Source organism: Harpia harpyja, chromosome 14 (assembly GCF_026419915.1).
Source record: "Harpia harpyja isolate bHarHar1 chromosome 14, bHarHar1 primary haplotype, whole genome shotgun sequence".
Lineage (NCBI taxonomy): Eukaryota > Metazoa > Chordata > Aves > Accipitriformes > Accipitridae > Harpia > Harpia harpyja.
Window position 1 is genome coordinate 22,345,682 of NC_068953.1, and position 18,526 is coordinate 22,364,207.

General features: G+C 47.2%; 1 protein-coding gene across 14 annotated transcripts in view; it reads right to left on the reverse strand.

Moving 5' to 3' along the window:
• Nucleotides 1–2,615: 2,615 nt before the first annotated feature.
• The window catches only part of CHD2 (chromodomain helicase DNA binding protein 2), a 91,401-nt gene continuing 75,490 nt past the window's right edge, over nt 2,616–18,526 (reverse strand). For all 14 annotated transcript variants that reach the window (XM_052807869.1, XM_052807870.1, XM_052807873.1 and 11 more), the window contains 14 exons: nt 17,503–17,678; nt 15,994–16,035; nt 14,812–14,951; nt 13,923–14,061; nt 13,634–13,784; nt 12,357–12,479; nt 11,906–12,034; nt 11,016–11,156; nt 9,700–9,834; nt 8,190–8,368; nt 7,686–7,785; nt 6,924–7,140; nt 6,304–6,553; nt 2,616–6,189 (listed from right to left, as the gene is read on the reverse strand). In XM_052807869.1, the coding sequence (XP_052663829.1) occupies nt 5,856–6,189; nt 6,304–6,553; nt 6,924–7,140; nt 7,686–7,785; nt 8,190–8,368; nt 9,700–9,834; nt 11,016–11,156; nt 11,906–12,034; nt 12,357–12,479; nt 13,634–13,784; nt 13,923–14,061; nt 14,812–14,951; nt 15,994–16,035; nt 17,503–17,678 (2,256 nt within the window). In that variant the 3' untranslated portion in view covers nt 2,616–5,855. The remainder of the gene's footprint in view (nt 6,190–6,303; nt 6,554–6,923; nt 7,141–7,685; nt 7,786–8,189; nt 8,369–9,699; nt 9,835–11,015; nt 11,157–11,905; nt 12,035–12,356; nt 12,480–13,633; nt 13,785–13,922; nt 14,062–14,811; nt 14,952–15,993; nt 16,036–17,502; nt 17,679–18,526) is intronic.

Below are 18,526 nucleotides of genomic sequence, written 5' to 3' on the forward strand. Positions count from 1 at the left end.
TGAGCCTCGCTGGGAAAGGAGATGTGCAGCAGTGGAGTCCAAGCGGATACCATCGCCCTTCTGCTCACCCCAGCAGCTGGGATGTGCACCCCGATAATTTCCCCTTTCAATGATCTCGCCTTTCTTGGGCATTACTCTTGGCCCCATTTGGGTCTGTTACTGCCCTCTAACGAGGGAAACTAAAACTGCAACTTTTTTTTGTTAATTTTCCTTTCTTGAAAAGCTGACGGACTCCTTGCCCCAGCAGTTGCGGACAGGTTGATGCTGAAGCCAGGTAGGACACCAGCACCAACTGAAAACATACATTATTTGGGCAAATCCATGCAACGACACCCAGCACCAGAGATGCGAGACCCAACCTCCCCCTCCTTCAGAGCCCTGAAGAAGGGGCAGCTTTCAGAAAGAGCCAAACCCACTCCTCCTGCCGCCACTTGCAGCAGCTCACAAGAGCTCAGCGTTAGCTCAATCTGCAAAGTTATATGAAAACTGGACGCGGGTCTCCCTCGCTCACTGCCCTGCCAGGAGGTCACCAACCATCCCCTGCTCCTCAGCCTTGGGCAGCGAGCAGGCAGCAGGAGCACACCTGCATCTCCTGGTGGGACAAAGTGCTGATGGAAGGGCATGGTGACCCCTGAGTGACCAGGGTGCCCCGTCCTCGCACTGAAGCTTCCCCAGGAGGGGCGTGGGGAAGGCACAGGCCATGCAGGGACACCAGGGCACGGGGGCAGTGATGGCAGCAGTGACCCCATGGCATCTCTGAGAGGTTCCAATTGCTCTCGGGATCACGCTCCACGGGTGGTGAGGGTGCAGCCCCAGCCTCTGTGGGCAGCCCCGGGTTGGGGGGGGGGGGGTCCAAGGTCCAGTCCCATCCTACCCCTCTGTCTGAAGCACGTCATCCCGTGGTGGATGGCTGCTCCAGTGCCACAGGCTGGCGTCTCAGGCAGGGTTTCAAGCCCCGTTGCCCTGGCCTCGGGCCACAGCCTCGGCTGCTCTGACCTTTGCATCCGAGCGCTCGGGGTGAGCGGGGGACACTTCACACCCGGCTGTCCGGGAACAACCACAACTGCAGAATGTCGTTCACCAAAAAACCGGCTTTTTGCTGGGAACCGGCTGCCCTCTAGAGGGTTCGCTCAGGCACGGCACAAAGCAAAAAGCGGGGGCTTCTCGGCCTCCCCGTCCCTTCACCGGGGTGGGTGTGAGGCGGGGCCGGGGGTCCTGCTCCCTGCGGCTGCACAACGGCTTTGCCGACCACCTTGGGCAATGGGTCCCCTCACCAAGATGAGCCAGCGGCAGCGACCACGGCTCCAGCCCGCACCATGTGGACGCAGCCCAGCCCGGGCCCCCTGCCCTGCCCAGCACCCTCGGGTGGCCACAGCGCTGCACGACCACCTCCTTACGGAGGAGGTGCTCCCGCGGGACTGACTGGACCCGCAGAGATGCAGGAGGAGGTTGCTTCACGCCAAGGGGTGTCCCCATAGGCTTTGACAAGGCCTCAGGATTTCCCTTTGCAGCGTGGGGCTGCCGATACGGGTCGGCAGGGGGATGCCAGGGGGATGCCGGGCTGAGCTGTGCCGGGGAGTCGATGCCTATGTCCCCCTGGCATCAGGGTGCCACTATCCTTACCTGTCCTGCTGCTCCAGTTCCTCAGGCCCCTGCTTCTCTAGCTTTCCTGTGGGTACCCCTGGATAAAAGATGAGTCAATGCTGAATCAAAAAGATCACCTGCCTCAGGTAGATTCACACCCCCACGCTCCAAGCAGGGACACTTGGACCAGCTCCCCATAGTCCCTGTGCCTCCCTCCGGCCGAGCCCCCTCTCCCTGCCGCAGACACGTGGCTAACACCCAGTCACTCTTTCCATTAGGAAATTCATTTTTCAGGGGTATATAACTCAGCTGTGAAATTTCACTCTTGGCTGAAACTTGGCTCAGCAGCAGAGAGGCTGGGAATGGCTGGACCCAGTGGCTGCAGGTGTGAAAAGCCCTTTTTACAATGAGCTCTTATAACTTGGGAGAAACAGCTTCAAATCCCTGCACTGCATCTTGCCGTGGGGGCCTAAGTGTGAATAGGTGGAGGGTAAAGACCAAACCAAAGCAGCCTCCAGGATGCCATCGCATCCCACCCAGACAAAGGCATGTCCTGCCCAGAAGGGGCTGGGGACAGAGTGGAGAACTCCACCAATGCAGCGGGAGCAGCATTTCTCCTAGACAAAGGGGAATTCTCCCCAGAAAGGGTCAAAAAGAAGTTTCCGCACTCCCAGAGACCCAGAAAAGACAGAGGTTGGATAAACACATAAACATTGGTCCCATCCCAGTGAAATCCTGGTGGAAATGGGTGAGGAAACGCACGGCTTCTCCTGATCGGGTGGAAATTCCCATCCAAAGGGGTTTCCAAGTCTCTATCACCACTGACTGCGAAACTATGTAAAACAGCCGTGAAGAACATGCTTATTCCTGCACAGTGAAAATACCCATCGCGGCATGCCCGTGGCTGGCAGGAAAGGGCCCTGTGATCCCATAACAGCCCCCATTTTAGGTGCTCGTCCTGTGCTTTCACCAGACCTGCCACCATACCAAGGGGCTACAGGACCTCCCCAGACACACCACACACTGGCGCATTTCTGAAAATCTCAGTAACACTTTTTAATATACAAGAATCAAAAGTACAGCAGTTTTACAATGTAGGAAAATTTAATACATACTATATAAACAACATATTTACATCAGAAATCACTAGGACAGTGGCATTTTTTCACAAATATAAATTAATATTAATTACTGGTTTTAGTCAACAGGTTTAAAAGTCCACATTTTTACAGTAAGAGACCTTCTCTCCCCAGAGGGAAGGAGGAGGTCGGGAGGAAACGGCTGAAAGCAGAATAGTATTTCTGCGTGGATCACTTAAACTGTTCACGTAAGGACTTCAGAGCACTGTTAAGTATCCATTTTGGTTGGGCACCACATTGCCTGTCCCTGCAGCGTGTTTCAGTCTGCAGGACTTCCATCGTGTGAATTCACAAGTTTACACCATTTCCAAAAAGGTCAGGCTGAAAAACAATTTTTTTAAAAATAAAAACCCAGCAAGTTGCTACTTTTTCCTGCAAAGAGGCTAGAGGGAATCCTGCAGCTGGTCTGGAAGGAAGAGCTGTACCAGATGTTGTCACAAACACTGCAGTGAAGTTTATGGCTGTGGACCTGTCCCCTCCGATCCCGCTCACATCCAAGTGACTGTGTCTGGTTACGGTCCCTATGTTGAGGGGACATAAAATGCATGCATGTGTGTGCGCACTCAGGGAGGACTTTCTCCCAAATCTAGTTCTCCAGCTTCATTAAAGCCAAACCCAGTGAAGACCCACCCACCATGAGTGAACAAAACTATGTGACTTCAGTCTCAGGCTAACATGACAGCAGGGACAGCTCTTCAGTGGATATGGGTAAAGCTTTTGCTGTTGCACAAGAAGGAAACCACAACCAACTTCATACCTGGAACCCAGGATGAGCAGAAACCCCTATGTCTAGACGCAGAAGATGCCTCTTGCTGGGGTCAGTTTTCCTGCACCAACCGTAACACTGGTCTGGCCAGTATTGCATTTCGCTACAAGTGTATGGCACGAACTTTCTATCACGATAGCACCACTTGGTGAACAAAAAGAGCAACTCTCTTTGCACCTCCGAGGTTTCTTCCATTTTCACATTAAAAGCTAATACCTCTGAAAAGAAAGGACCTCTTTGCGGAATATCACAACAAAGCGTGCCTGCAATCACAGCTTAGTGAGAAACGCCGCGGAAACATGCTATCTCAACACCTCCCATCACCCAGCAGCTCCAAGGGGGACTGTGGAAGACTTGCCTTCACCTCCTCCTGCACAAGTAAACACAAGCGTAACACTTTCTTGGGGCAGCACAGTGCCCCTAAGGAAGCAAAACTGCCCTGCGTTTGGTAGAAATCTTGCAAAATAAAAACAAAAGGGGAGCAAAACACTTCCTGTGTGTCCCATTAAAGCAGTGGGATCAGAAAGGAGTGACTGACAGCCGCAGATTTCAAGGGATGCACTGCATGGAGGGGCAACATGGGGGTATTAGTGTCGGTTTGTGTGTGCCTTCCAAGGCACTGGCTGGAGTCAGGAAGCCAGCCCTGAACACCCATCTCCCCTCAGTCTTTCAGGGAAAGGACACGACAGCTTATTAGGGTCAGATACTGGCATCTCAATAGGGGGCCCAGCTTCATTCCCCCACCAAAAAGAGGAGTCTGGAACAGCCTGGTCTTTAATACTGAGCTCTGGGAGATGTCGCATCCCCAGACACCACGCTCTGGGCAGCCCAGCTGTTGGGAGAGCTTTGTGGTCTCCAGGGATGTGACTCTACAAAGACAGACCTAGGACCTGAAAAATAATCACCCAAGCTACTTCTGGCCAGCAATCTGTGCACAACCCCTCTCACCACACCTGTCTCCAGGCTGGACACTGTTCTGCATCATATGCTGTGGCTCAAATACTTGGAGGAGTGTTTGCTCTGAAGTCCACCGAGCTGGGCTGCAGACTCCTCTTTTCCCTCTGCCATGCTGGGCTCCTAAGACATTTGCTCCAAGGATTTTTAAGGACTCAGTCCTGAATTCCTTATTGTCTCCCTGCTCACTTAGGTGCTAAGCCCCCAGGCACATTTCCAATTTAGACAGACAGAAGGTCTTTCAGTGCAGGTACTCTTAGCAATTCAGAGTTACTGCTGACTGCTGGAACAGCAGCAGGAAGGTGACAGTTCGCTGAACAGTGATCAGTCCATTGGATTCCTATTTAACTCTGCTCTACCATCCTTTATCCTTTGGTTGCAGTAAGGGTTTGTGATCACTGTTTCGCGAAGTGCAGAGAGAAATGATGCCCAAAGACCAGACTTTAGTGGCAGGGAGATTAGGTGCTTAAGGATCCCCAGATGCCTAGAGCCATTTTTTGACCTTGCAGCTCCCAGCCAGCATCTGTTAGCTTCTGGATCATCCAAGCTGCCCACATCAGAAGAGGCGAGGCGTTCTGTTATGAATTCCTGAGCCCTGTCCACTGGGAAATACTGTTGTCAACCCAATTTCTTTCCTACTGGTGGGAAGTGAACTAAGACTTTGTTAAGGAAGTCTGTCTTTTTTTCACATATCCCAAAGCCCCCCAAAGTCAAGATTTGCCAGTTCCAGCTCTGGAGATAGGAGGAAGGTCCCCCATACCTCTTCTGTTGCAGGGGACACAATCAAAGCAGAGCCAGTTTCTTGAAATGGATGAAGACATGGAAATGATAATGTGGCCAGGAAAGCAATGGATTGTCACCAGCATGGCTCCAACTCTTTTGGAGTCACTCTGCAGGGACATCGAGTCCCTCTTTCAACCAAGCTTGTCTGCTGAGGGACTCTCTTGTCCCTCCTTGAATATATCCTCCCATTGCCCTATGCTGGTTAAACAGCCCAACCAGTTTATCCCCAATCCCAAAGCAGCATCTGTCATGTAACATCAAGTCAGAAGAGGCACACAGCCTTCTGCACAATCCTAAGCAGCATCGATCCGCCTTCTTGGTTTGGGGAAACACTGGCTAGGGAATATTCCCTTGGGTCCACTGGATTGGGGAAAACAAAAACAAAACAAAGAACGAGGCAGCAAGGCTGGTTCCAGCATTCAATGGTAGAAGAGGGGAAAGGAAACGGGAATCCAAACCAGAACCAAGAGCTAGGGAAAATCTTCCTTCACCTACTCCCCCAAAATCCTCCTTGACCCAGCAAGATGATAGCAGCATGTTCAGAGTTCCTGGTTGCTGGCTTGGAGAAACCAGCTACTGTTGCATCAAACCAAGTATTTCAGACGTGCACTTTCACCCTCTCAGTCACTTTATGTTTTCCGAATGTTCCAGTTATAATCTGGATTGTTTTTCTGTTCTAAAGACCTATCCAGAGGTGACCTGTGATCAAGAGGTGACTTGGAATCGTGGGGAGATTTCTGAGAGGGGGGTGAGCGAGGGTCCGACACTGCAGGGTGAGGTGGAGGGAGAGGCTGTTTGTAATCTACCGATTTGTCTGTGTGAAAAGACCGGTAGTGGTCCGAAGGTCCTTGGCCATGGTATCCCATGGGTGGCCTGTGATCAGACATCCGTCGGAAATCCTGCTGGTGGTAGTTCTGAGGCCTGAACTCATCGGATCTTCGACGCTTGGAATCGTGGTGGTGCCTGCAGAGAGAAAACGAATGCATGGAGATCAGTTCCCCAAGGAAAGCCTGGCCACCGCAGCCGGGTGCATCGTTGCAAACTCCTCCCAGCCTTTCTGAGATGAAAGGGAATTACCTGTCGTAATAATCTCTGTGGCCTCTGTGGTCTCGGTCACTGTTGTACTGTTCGTATGGCCTCTTGCGGGAGAGGTTATTTGGTCTGTAGTTCCCAGAGCTCCGGTGGGGCTCTCCACGAGATCGCCGATCCCCGTAGTGGTGGTCCTTGTACCAGTGCTGCTCATACTGGTGATGCCGCTCTCCACCCCACATCTGGTTGCTGTTGCCACCGTAGTTGAACTTTCGATCCCTCTGCCATTCTCCTCGGTCTGCAACGAGGAAAGCACCACTAAGTGTCTTTCATACTTTAGTTTAAGCCCATCACTTTGCTGAATTCTCAAAGAAATGATAACTATTGCTGTGCCCCTTTAACTTTCTCCTCCCTAAACTATGTGGGCCCAATTTTATTCTTTGAATTTCTTTATTATTATTCTAGTAAATCTTATTCTGTCCTGTTCTTATACTCTTTTCATCACTATATCATTATGTTTTCTAGTCCAGCAATAAATACAGTGGTAATATATGTTCCATCCCATCACCTTTAATCTGATCAGCCACAAGTCCCAGAATGATTTGTGTCCAAGGGCAAACAGCCATTAGGTTAGAAGGGATGGTTTCTCCTGGCTTGCCAGTGCTCACCTGTGTTGCTGAAATGTCTCTTGTTTGGATGGCCATAGTTGTCACGCGGGTGCCCGTGCATCTGTTGCTGGGCATGGGAAGGGGGCAGGTGGATCTTCTGGGAATGAGGATTGTGAGGCACGTGAGACTGGGACATCACAGAATCGCGGCTGGACCCTGAAGGCTCCGGGCGGAACGGCTTCTTCATGCTGGACATGTCCTCCTTCTTCTTCTGCTCCTGCAAGGTGGAAGAGATGGTTACAGCTCAACTGCTCTTCCACCAAAAGATTCAGACTATGTGAGCAACGGTCTTGTCTGTCAGGCTCTGGATTTTTCTGCAGACTCCCCATGCTGTGGGCCACCCACCTCTTTGAGGACTTGGTGAACCAACTATGCCTGAGCATGGTATGAATGGCAATGGTACAAATGTGGTGAAGGACAGGCACAGTTTTGCCCCACATGGCTCTGCTTCGACATCCTATCTCTACAGGGCAGCACTCCCAGGCTTTTCACTCTAACAGTCAATTCAACACAACGTGCCACACCAAGCAATGCTTTTTCTTGGTGAGAACAGCCAGGACAAAGTGACCAGTGTTGTTAGATGAAAGGAGAAATGCCACATGAAAGAGGAGGCAAATACAACCAGACTGTTTAGATGTTAAGAAAATCACAGAATGCCACCAACAATAAAGAAAGCCCATGACAAGAGGCAGAAAGCATTGACACTTCAAGTGTGACAACTTTTAAAGAGAGCAACTGGAGGGAAGGCACTTCAGATCTCACCTCTTCTTCCTGCGATCTTTTCTTATGAGCCATCTTGTAGAGTTTGTGCAGTTTTCTGGCATCAAATTCTGTGAATTTTGACACAAATATCCATAGGTTCCTAGAATGACATGAACATTTTCTGTTAATTGCTACATCAGCAGTTTAACTGCCAACTGCTTTCAAACCAACATCATATCAGTTCTACCCTCTCTGGAAAACAGTCTCAACCCAGCTCAGGACAGGATGATCAGGAGAGCTGGAACCAAGTACTTCAAAGTAAAATAAAGAGGTTTGCACTGGTTTAGATAAACTAGCTCTGAAATTGATTTAAATGAAACCTGCACAACTTGCAGACAAAACCCTCACCTGACACTGGTCATGGACTGAGTGGGCTAGAGAACACAAGATTGCACAGGTTAAATAGGAGGCAAATGGCACACTCATCCACACAAAACCCAGCAGCCTCTGACTACCATTTTTAAATATGATAGACCAGCCAAAGAAAACAAAATGATCCCTCACCTCCTCCATAGCTTGATATGATCCTGGTCAGTGTAGGCTTTAAGGCACTCAGAGATGCGGTCCCCAATTTTTAGGAGACAGTTGCGTGTGTGCTCCAGCTGTTCTTGAACCGTCAGTCCCTTATCAGGCTTATCAAGTTGCTTCAGTGCTTTTTTGACTGGTCTCATCCTTTCCTTGCACTTGAAAAAGCAACAGAGAGCAGAAAGTGATTTGGCACAGGGCTCTACTTTGTTCCCTTGTTAATCAGACAGAGCTGGAAGAAGTTCATTAGCACAAGATATTAGCTTTATTTGACCATTAGGCAAGGAGAAATCAGCTATGAAAATAGCAATTTGTTAGACATGCTGCAGAAAATAATCAGGAAAAGACGAGCATCTCCCCACCTCCACTGCCCCCCTCTTTTAGAGGGGAACAATTTGCTTTGCAAACCGTAACTGTTCATGGTCTGCTCTTGCACTGATCCCACGGCAGGCAGGGAAGCGTAACTGAGCATCAACATGCTGAACCAACAGCCCCAGCTGAATGAGTGCTCACTCGATAGCCTCCCTGTCCATCCCCATATGTGGTCGCTTTATCGCTTTTACCAAAACTGGAAGACATGAGATGAAAGCACCCTCTTTTTCAGTAAATCAGACAGGTTTCTACTGCCTGACTGGACCTTTCATGCATCACAGAGGGAAAGTTAAAGAAAAAACCAGACAAAAATAACACAGGACCTGCAGCGAATACACAGATTTGCATTTAGAGAACTGTTTTTAAACAGTGATATTTCAGCATTTCCCTGTGCAAGTCAAGCCAAGGAGAGTCTGCCATGACAACATTTACTAAAAGGCTATTTTTACAATGAGCCTTGCAGGCATGTTTGCTGCAAGAGCATTTATACAACTAGGGAAGTGCTTACAGCTCAGACAACTCTGTACCTCCCACAGCCATACAAGGCCACCCTCAAAACTCTCCTATATTTCCCCACCTGGGAGAGCCCCAATGGCTCCTTGGCTTCTACAGGAGAGACTGCCACATAAGGCTGCAGGGTCTTCTGTAACCCAGGCCTGTCAAATGAGCAGCGGGAACTTATCAGCTGAAGAAGAGAGCCCTTCTGCATGCTCTATTGATATGCTGCCCTCTCCTGCCCTGGCTGGTATCCCTAGCAGAAGGAGGGGATGAACATGTGCACTCATGCAAAGCTGAATTTTTAAGAGAGTTATCTGAACCCTTTAACAGTGCAATTGCTTGGTGAGAATCAGGAGCTGAAAGAGCTTTGAAGTTTCTTCCAGTTGAAGTGCCATTTACAGCAGCCAGCTAGTAGGCACAGAGGGGGCTGGTGGACAACTCTCATCCAGGGCTGCTCTGCCGTTCTCCGAGATCAGCCAGAGGAAATCACTGTGAGGCACTAGGAGGGGGCTCATACCCTAACACCTAAACCACATCCTTGGATAACGTGCAAGCAAACCCTGGCTGCCTCGCTGGGCGCTCTGCCAGCACCCTCCCATCTCTTGAGGAAAATACTCACTATGCTGAATGTTTCTTGGTCCAGATCATCATCCTCGTCTTCTCCAATGGGGATCGGTTCACTCCCTGCGGTAATGTGGACAGGACCTTGCGATCTCTTCCCTTTACTTCCAGATTTGGCTTCCCCACCTTTAGGCTTTACAAGGACAAATTACACACATCACATGAGCCAGACTGCAGGATCTCAAGCGATCCAACTAACAACCTCCACACTACTGTTACTGGCAGTTGTTAAACCCCAGGCATCGCTCCTACAACTTTCCTCCCAAGATCTCAAACTGTTTAGCTGCAATGCCTCTATTTAGCTTTATGTCATCCTTGAGGGAGTAGAGAGAAGTCAGAGCCAACATTTTGGACATGAATACGATATTCATACTCATGGAGAGAAAACCAATGTTGAAGACTTGTAAGAGACGTTAAGCTAAAGAATACATATCCCTTGCAAAGGACAGAGCTCAGAGTAGTCTCATGTCTACGAGGATCTGCAATTTCATGCCATGTCACTAGTCCTCAGACCCTCTGGAAAGCAACCTCAAATCAGCCTGTTGGTGTAAATTTTGACACATGGCTTACCTGCAGTCAAAGCCATACCAAAAATCACTGAAAAGCAAACTTTCCCCTACATACGCAACAAAACTTGATTTGCACTTATGACCTCAGTGTCAAAACACACTGGGCATGCAGTACATACCTGTTCCTTGGACAGGTACTTCAGGTCATTATTATAGAAGCTTTTACCCCCCTTCCAATTTGAACCCAGCCTCAGGGCAGTTGTACCCAAAATTCAAGGGACATTTTAGTCCACAACATACCATTGATGTTGAAACAGTCATTCTGGTGAGTCCTGAATAGCGACAAGGACAACTTACAGTCTTGATGGTGTGGACAGTCGGGTTATTTGGGGTGCGTTTAAATTAAAGGGGAACACAGACAAGGAGCTGCCAACCCTGTGATAAATCACTGCTGAACAGAACTTTGATCTGAGTGCTCCAGGCTCTTCCCCCTTTCTTCCTTAACATCAGCTATTTGGCCATATCACTGTCACAGGGACCACTGTACTTTAAAGGCAGTCTGACAAAATCTCTTCCTTTTTGCTCACATTCCCCCAAGCTTTAGGATATATTGCCTTTTCTACTTTTTATTGCAATTCTTCACAATAAGAATTCAGGAGGGCTGAAAAAGGAATAATACCTCACCCCACAGTGCCTCATTCATGTCTTTTCACACAGGGCCTTTAATGAATCATAAGTCTCATAGCTTGCCCTTCTGCTCAGAGACTTTCCTATCTCTTAAACTTTTCCTGAGAGTACCACATACCTTCTCCTTCTTGTCTTTTGTCTTCTTTTTCTCTTTATCGCTTTCCTTTTCTTTCTTAGTGGTTGTCTGTTTTTCCTTGTTCTCTTTGTTCTCTTTCTTTTTCTGTTTCTTTTTCACTGGACTCTTTTCCAAGCCATCCTCCTAGAAAATCAGTCACAGCACAAAGTTGGAGTCCCTCACCTCACGTACGCTTTCTTCCATAAAACTTACATCCTTGAAACGCAGGCAATTTTTGAGGTCCATCCAAATTTGCCCTCACACCTCTTTAACCAGACAGCAAGCCCTGCTTAACCAGCTACAATCCACCCAGCCCTTGACAAAAGGGTATAAAAAATAGACAAGCCCCAATCTAGCTGGCAAACTGTAGATAAGCACTGCTTTCCTATGCCAGCTGTGCTCGAGAACGCTCAGCCCCCAAGGTAGATACTGATCAGCACATGAACAAAAAGCCTTAGACTACAAGCCAAACCACTCAAAGACAGAAAGTTTTCTAAGCAACAGCACGACCTTGGTAAACTCCAGCTTTACCACTGGCTGACGTACTGAAAAGGAGAGGGAAACAATTCTTCTTTCTCTGCTTTATAAGGGCAACAAACTATGTCCTGAGACAATCTTTCCTCCAAGTCAGTATGCGGATGTGTATGGCCATTCCAGGATCCCCCAAAACACTTAAAGCACTAACCTAAAAGAGTGGGTGGGAAAGGTCCTTCTTTCACCCCAACAGCTGTATATATGTTTTAGTACGTTTGCCAGTCTCTTGTGGGAATGCGGTCTGTAGTGCCCCTGACTCCACAGGCCATTTGCTAGGGGTGCTTCTCAAGGTGAGTTTCTGCAGTAACCACATAGCTCAAGGAAACCTGGAAAAGCCACTATCCACCAAGTTGACTCACCTTGACTTCACCTTCTTCTGACTGGTTGTCTGAGTGCCGAGGAGAAGAGAGTTCATTCCCATGCTCATCTTTGACTTTGGGAGCCTTGTTCTCTTTTTTCACTCGTGGTTTCCTCTTCTTTAGCTTGCCCTGGTGAAAACACAGAACAAGTCAGGACAAGCAAAGAGCTACAGCTACTTCCTGGGGACATACCCCATTTCCTGAACATCTTGCAAACAGCTGCAGGCCCTGCAGGGTGGCAGGAAGCCTGATGAGCTTCAGTCCTTCAGTAAGTGTAATGATTACCTGCCCCTTACTAATTATCCTTTCAGTATCACAATGCAATCAGACAACAGACAAGTCCATATTCTTTCACGTAGAAGACGTTCAGCAACCTGGGAACACAGACTGTCTCCCGCCATCAGCCAGCCACTCATCCTGAAACCCCCAGAATCAAGCAGCCACATCTCACCTCTTCCCCATCTTTCATGTTTTCTTTCTTGTCCAGATCTTTCTTCAGCAGTTTCAGCAGATAATCAACTCGGGTCTGGAGCTGTTTTCCCTGAGGTTTCTTATCTGTCTCAACAGGTAGGATCTTTGATAAAGAAGAAAAAAACCTTGACAAAAGAGATACACACTAGCAGCAGTCCCTTCCAGGCCCAGCAAAGGGTTGGAGATACTGCACCTTATGAATGAACAAGAAGGTTCAAGCATTTCTTCCAGCTCCCACACAGACTTTCCCTGTCTAGCCAAAAGCAAAGCTCCTAGCAAGCATCTGTCCCCTTGGCCTTTTGCAGAAGTGAAAAGACCCTGAGGCAGCTCTCTAGATTCTCTATGATCTTTCTTGTAAGTGTGCAAAAAGAAGAAAAAAAACTTTGCAAACCGTATTTGGGACCTTGAGTTGCAAAACTGAGTCCACTCTCCTTGACACATCAGATTTGTTTGTGACAGCCTTGTCACAAAGACTGGTCCCCTCTGGTAACCTGAAACATTGCTACAGCAATGACACAGATGCAGAATTTTTTAGTGGAAAACAAGGCTGCAGCCACAGTCTGATCTTTGCTAAAAGCACTAGCGGGGATGTCATGGGAATGTAGCATATTGGCAACAAAGCTGGTGTAGATATCCTCAACATTCCTCAGCCCTGTGTTGCAGTTCACTCTCCTTCCATTGTGCTGACACAACTGATGGCGGCTTATTTTTAACCTGGATCGTTTCAACATGGCCCCTATAAACAGTTCTTATGGGAATGACTGAGGAACAGAGGAACTAGATGGAGGCTTTCCAGCTGGCTTTGCTGCCATAGCCAGTCATGTAACTATACCCTCAAAGCTAACACAGACCAGTCTTGACATAAGCAGTGTCAAATCTGCGAAAAATTATTTCCACACAGAAATTCAGACTCAGCTTCTTGTGAGATGCTCAAGGAAATATCAAGTCACAATTATGCAATGCACCCTCTATACTGTGCATGTAACCACACATGTCAGCATTACCATTTTCTTCCTGCATCATTTCGGTGTGGTTCATATGGTACTGTTCAGAGAAAATTTACTGCCAATCAAATAACACAACTCTGCTTTCCATCAAGCGTGCAACATTCCATGGAGGTCACTGTTTTCCTCATTATTATTTATTATTATTTTTGGAGTGGTTACAACCACAAACATCTGTTTCTGGAGTAAATCAAACATGTTCTCTATGAACACTGCAATGGACCCAATGCAAGCAACAAGCAAGGCGACCTACCTTATCAGATAACTTCAATTCCGGATCTGTTTTAATTAGCTCCCAGTTTCCATAACCATGCTCGTAAATTCCCACTAACAAGCGAGAATCCTCCTCCACTCCCCAGTCTACATCAAAATGGGCAGCTTTGACACGGCATGTCAGGCGGTACCTAAAGGCATTTCAAACATGAGCTACTTTTAATGCTGCTGGAGGTAAAGCAAATCCACATATCTAAGCTATTCTCTTTCCACTACAAAATCCAAATTCCCTGAGCCTCTTTCTGCATTGCCTACTTAGCCAAACTCACTTCTTCCTTTCCTCTGGGTCCGTGGGAATGGATTTATGCAGCATTTCAAACTCCTCTTCATGCTGGATGATAGATTTCACGTTGACTTGGACACCAGAAATCTTGATAGTAGGACCTCTTCTTTTTCCAGGTCCTTTCCCTGCTCAACAATAAAATACAGCAACTAGGAGAACTCTTACAGAAAGAAGTGCCTCTGTAAGAACATCTAGACACACAGATCAAAGACCTTGCCTGTAACCTCTTATTTAAACATAAGGCTGTCTGATAAGGCAGGCCCAAAATGTAAGTTTTCTTTCACTAACTCACTTAGATCTGCAATCCAAACACCTCCCAGTATAATTTTCTTAAAATACATCTAAGTATGCTGAAGCTGTTGCTTCAGTAGTTTTGTTCAGATGCAATAGGTAGAGACCCAGTGGGAAATCCAACCTAGACCCCTGTATCTCCAACAACATCACAAAACAGCCATACATGGAGCGGTTGATGATGCCAGCTCCAGGAAGTGCTAATTGTGGATCCAGCTTTACCACGGAGTACACAGCACCAGTTTGATTCCCAATCCCAGGAACAGTTAAAATATGATCTGTTTTGCCTTGTGGCCCAGCATTAAATAAGCTGATTACTTCAGCCTCTCCCCACGACAACTGATGTTCAGCAGAAGCCAACAGACCCAAATGGCACTTGCCAGTCTGAGCAGAAGACTCAGGGGTTTCTCTCCGTTGGCAAGAGCTGCCTGGCAGAGATGGGATGGTTTAAATGTGTGCTGCTGCTTTGCTTTTAAGTAGCAATGTGGTATGCCTCCCCATCCAGCAAGGGAACGGTTTTCTCACCAGCTCCATGGAACACCCCCAAAAACATCATAACAGCAGCACACAATCCTCTTGCTTACCTTCACCTGGATTTTCTTTCAGCTGCTCCTCATATTCTTGCATTGCTGACACACAGCTATTGTGGATGAGTTCCCCTAACCGTTTTAGATCAGCCACGGACTTATCCACCAGCTCAGCATCCCGGGCAATACACTCCAGCCTGGGAAAGGGGCAAAAAGTTTTGTATTTGATACAGCATATCTCCTCCCAGTCACTTCCTGAGCAATTGTTCCATAGCTTTTAGTAGTCAATGCTGTATATGTATGAATGTATGAAACCTGCACAAGTCAAGTTCATGCAGGAAACAACACAGTTTTAGTCTGCAGATGTAGTATAACTGATCCAATCCTTTGGATTTTTTTAGTATTAAAGCCAAGGTGAGAACTGTCTATCTTGGGCACAACAGGCACCTTCTGTGACTGTCCAGTGTTCCTTTGTGCTTTCCTGGTTCAATATTAACTCCATTTGATGGTCAAAGGTGTCACCTGCTATCCCTTTTGCCTGGCTGAAGTTAGTAACATCAAGGCCCACACACAAGCCTCGTGTTTCACAAGAGAAGAGTATAACCAGCTGAAAAAACACAGTCATTTCTCATACAATATATGCAAGGATCCCTGCCTCAGCTCTGAGACCTCAGCGAGGGCTACAGTTTTCTAGACCCAGCACATGTGCCCATCATCTCCCTTCCTCCCTTCACTTATGCTGGGACACAGCACTCATGCAGGGCTCTGCAGACCCACACTTGAGGATAGTATGTGCCTTTCTCCGCTTCCCTTCAAGAGGGATATGGCAGTGAGGGAAAGATGCTCCAAATTCAGCCTTGAAACTAATATGCATATTGAAGCTTGGCAAGTGTTTTGGGTAGCATTTGCTGTTCAGACAGCTGCTCCCTCTCCTTTCTAGGCAGAGTGGAAATGCCCCAAGGGCCAGACTCTGCCAGAAGGATGATGCTGTGTACTACTGCTCCACTGCTGATGCCATTACTGCTTTAGCTGCTTTTCAGCCAGCATTCATCAGTGCCCATCAACTGAGACATGAGGGACTGTATGGCAGTGCTTGGGTTACTGATCACACGACAGCGAGGCTTTGTGCTATCTGTGGAAGTTGTATCACACACCCATAGCAATGTGTGTATGGCTGTTCTTAGAAACAAAACATCCCCCCGTGACAACGCTCTGGAGAAGGGCCAGGTTGGGACTTACCTTTCAAGGGGCAATCCAAACTTCTTGTAAGCCTTGATAAACCTAAGCCAAAAAAACCAGAAACTAAACCAACTGCCATAAAAAGTGAGTCCAATATCACAAATACGCTGGAATATATTAATTACACCCTGCCACATTATCAACCTTGCATTCCACGCTGATTAGCTAAGCATCACTCAGGACTGGGAAACCTAATCCATTAACCCCCACAAAGAGTTTTGTGACCTTGCCTGGAGAAGAACACAACATTATGAATGTTGGGTATTTGGCAGATGAGGAAAAAGAGAGGAGAGTCATAACTGTAGGATAAAAAAAATTGAAAGAAAGCATGGCTCACACCATATTGGTAATGATTAACTTCATTTTTCCAAGGAGAAAAGAGGCATTAAATCAATGTCATTAGCAATTTTAACGCTTAGGCTGTAAATGTAACAACCCATCAAAGAAGAGCCAAATGTGGTGCAATCCATCTCAGAATTTTGCAGACAAGGATTGCTATTTATTTTTATGTCTTATTTTTATTGTGAAAATCACTGCCATGGCTAACACACAACTTTACGGCAAGAGTCAGACACCATTGCTGCAACTGGACAGTGCCTTGTGCTGGGAGTAGACCCAGTGGCTTCAACTACAGATTATTTTTAAAATGAGTTAATTTTTTCTCTTCTTTTTTTCATTTTGTACTCTTACAGCCTCTTTCTGCTACATCACAATAACCTAAACGGCTGCTATAGTTCACATTGCAACACCTCCTTCCTTCTCTGTGTTTCAGGGCTGGATATGGGGCAGCTACCGCAATCCAAATAGTCTGACCATCTCCTGTTTAAAAATACATCAACTCCGAGACAGAAAGAGAGTCAAGGAAAACTCACAACCCTCTCTTTTCCATCTTTGGCTGAACATCTGGGCAGAGCCATAAGACAAAGATCTTTGGGAAAGGCTCAAGAGTTAGAAGATATGAGAAGAAAATAATGCTCTGGAATTCTCCCCCCAGATGACTTCAGGGACACAGTGCAGAAGAGGATATACAGCCACCGGGATCAACGAGACCAGTGCTTCTCATGGGGTTATTTTGCCAGAGTTTGCCTTTCACTTAAAGCTTAAATCAGCAGGACTACTGCCAGAAAAATGTCAGGAAGGCCAGAGCCCTTGGCTTCTCCAGCTCTGTATCTCATGGTACCTAAGACCTCACGTGTAATATGGAATTAGCTCAATCCACTTGGCCCAGAAAGGGCAGTTATAACAAGGATTAATTTTAGGAAGGTACCAGCTTCACTGCAGCCTGACTAAAGGCCATCCAGCCCATTTTACACAGACCTGAATGTTATGTCATCAGCTGGGAGCAAATTGAATTACACAAAGGTGCAGAAGCTGGCCCAATGAACCATCTCCACCTAAACCACTGACATGCTTACAGGTGAACACCTGCTGGATTAAATTGGGGTTTTCTCCACCTGCACGGGATTTCGTTATTTGTTTTCTGAACTGTCTCCTGTGCTCAGCACTGACCTCCTGATTTCAGCATCAGTAAATCCTTCCACAGTATCTTTTCTAACACTCCGAGGACGCCCCCTGCGCTTTGGTCTCTTCTCATCATCGGTATCATCAGTCTCGCTTTCTGATCCAGATGATCTCTGAAGCCTTCTCTTAGTTTCTGCATCTGATTCACTGTCATTTGTCTGAGCCTGTATGTACCAGAAAAACAGCAGTACAGTTAACAACTGCTAATCTGCCAACCTTTTCTGTCCCTCCCACACAGTGGCACTATTTCACATTCAGACTGTAAAACACCTTGGCATCTCTTCCTGAAGATGCAGAAGCCCATGTAATCAACTCTGAGAGGCTGCACATCCTTGCAGTTTCCAGCTAACTAAGGCTCTGGTGGTCATCCTCCCTTTAGAGCCTTCTAGCCAGCAGTTTCACAATTGCATTTTGATTTACTATGGTATTAGATACGTTAAAACACCTTGATTACTATGGGTTTGTGCCACAGTCCCTTAGGCTGTTTTGAAAACCAGGATAACTCAGAAATGAATCTGGAATAACCTGATATGAATTATCCTTCTCTTTAGTTTTCACTTTAATGTTTTTCCCCAGCTCATCCCAGAGAACAGTTCATAACCCCTTAAAGTCCCATATCCAAAAAGAGTTTCCTTGCACAGTCTGGTTTCTGTTGGATTGGGGTAGATCCCATCACCTAAAAAAAAACTTGGGAAGACACCATCTCTTTTGCCTGCAAAAGCCACATTTAGGCAAGAGCAGCCCAGGGAGCTAGAGAGCCCAAGGAAAAGAAACAGCCAGAAAATGGCATAAACTGCAGTAAATTCTGCATTATACAGTTGGATATTTTGCCCTGTGCTCACTACAGGTTCTCTTTATTTTGTCTGCTAAGATACGATGAGTCGTACCAAATCCAGTATGGGCCCTCACACTGCATTACAAACCATGGGCCCAATGCATGATGCCAACAAGAGGTCAATGTGCTACCTCTGTGCTTTAGTCCTAACCAGCTCTGGAGGAGGGAAAGAAGTAC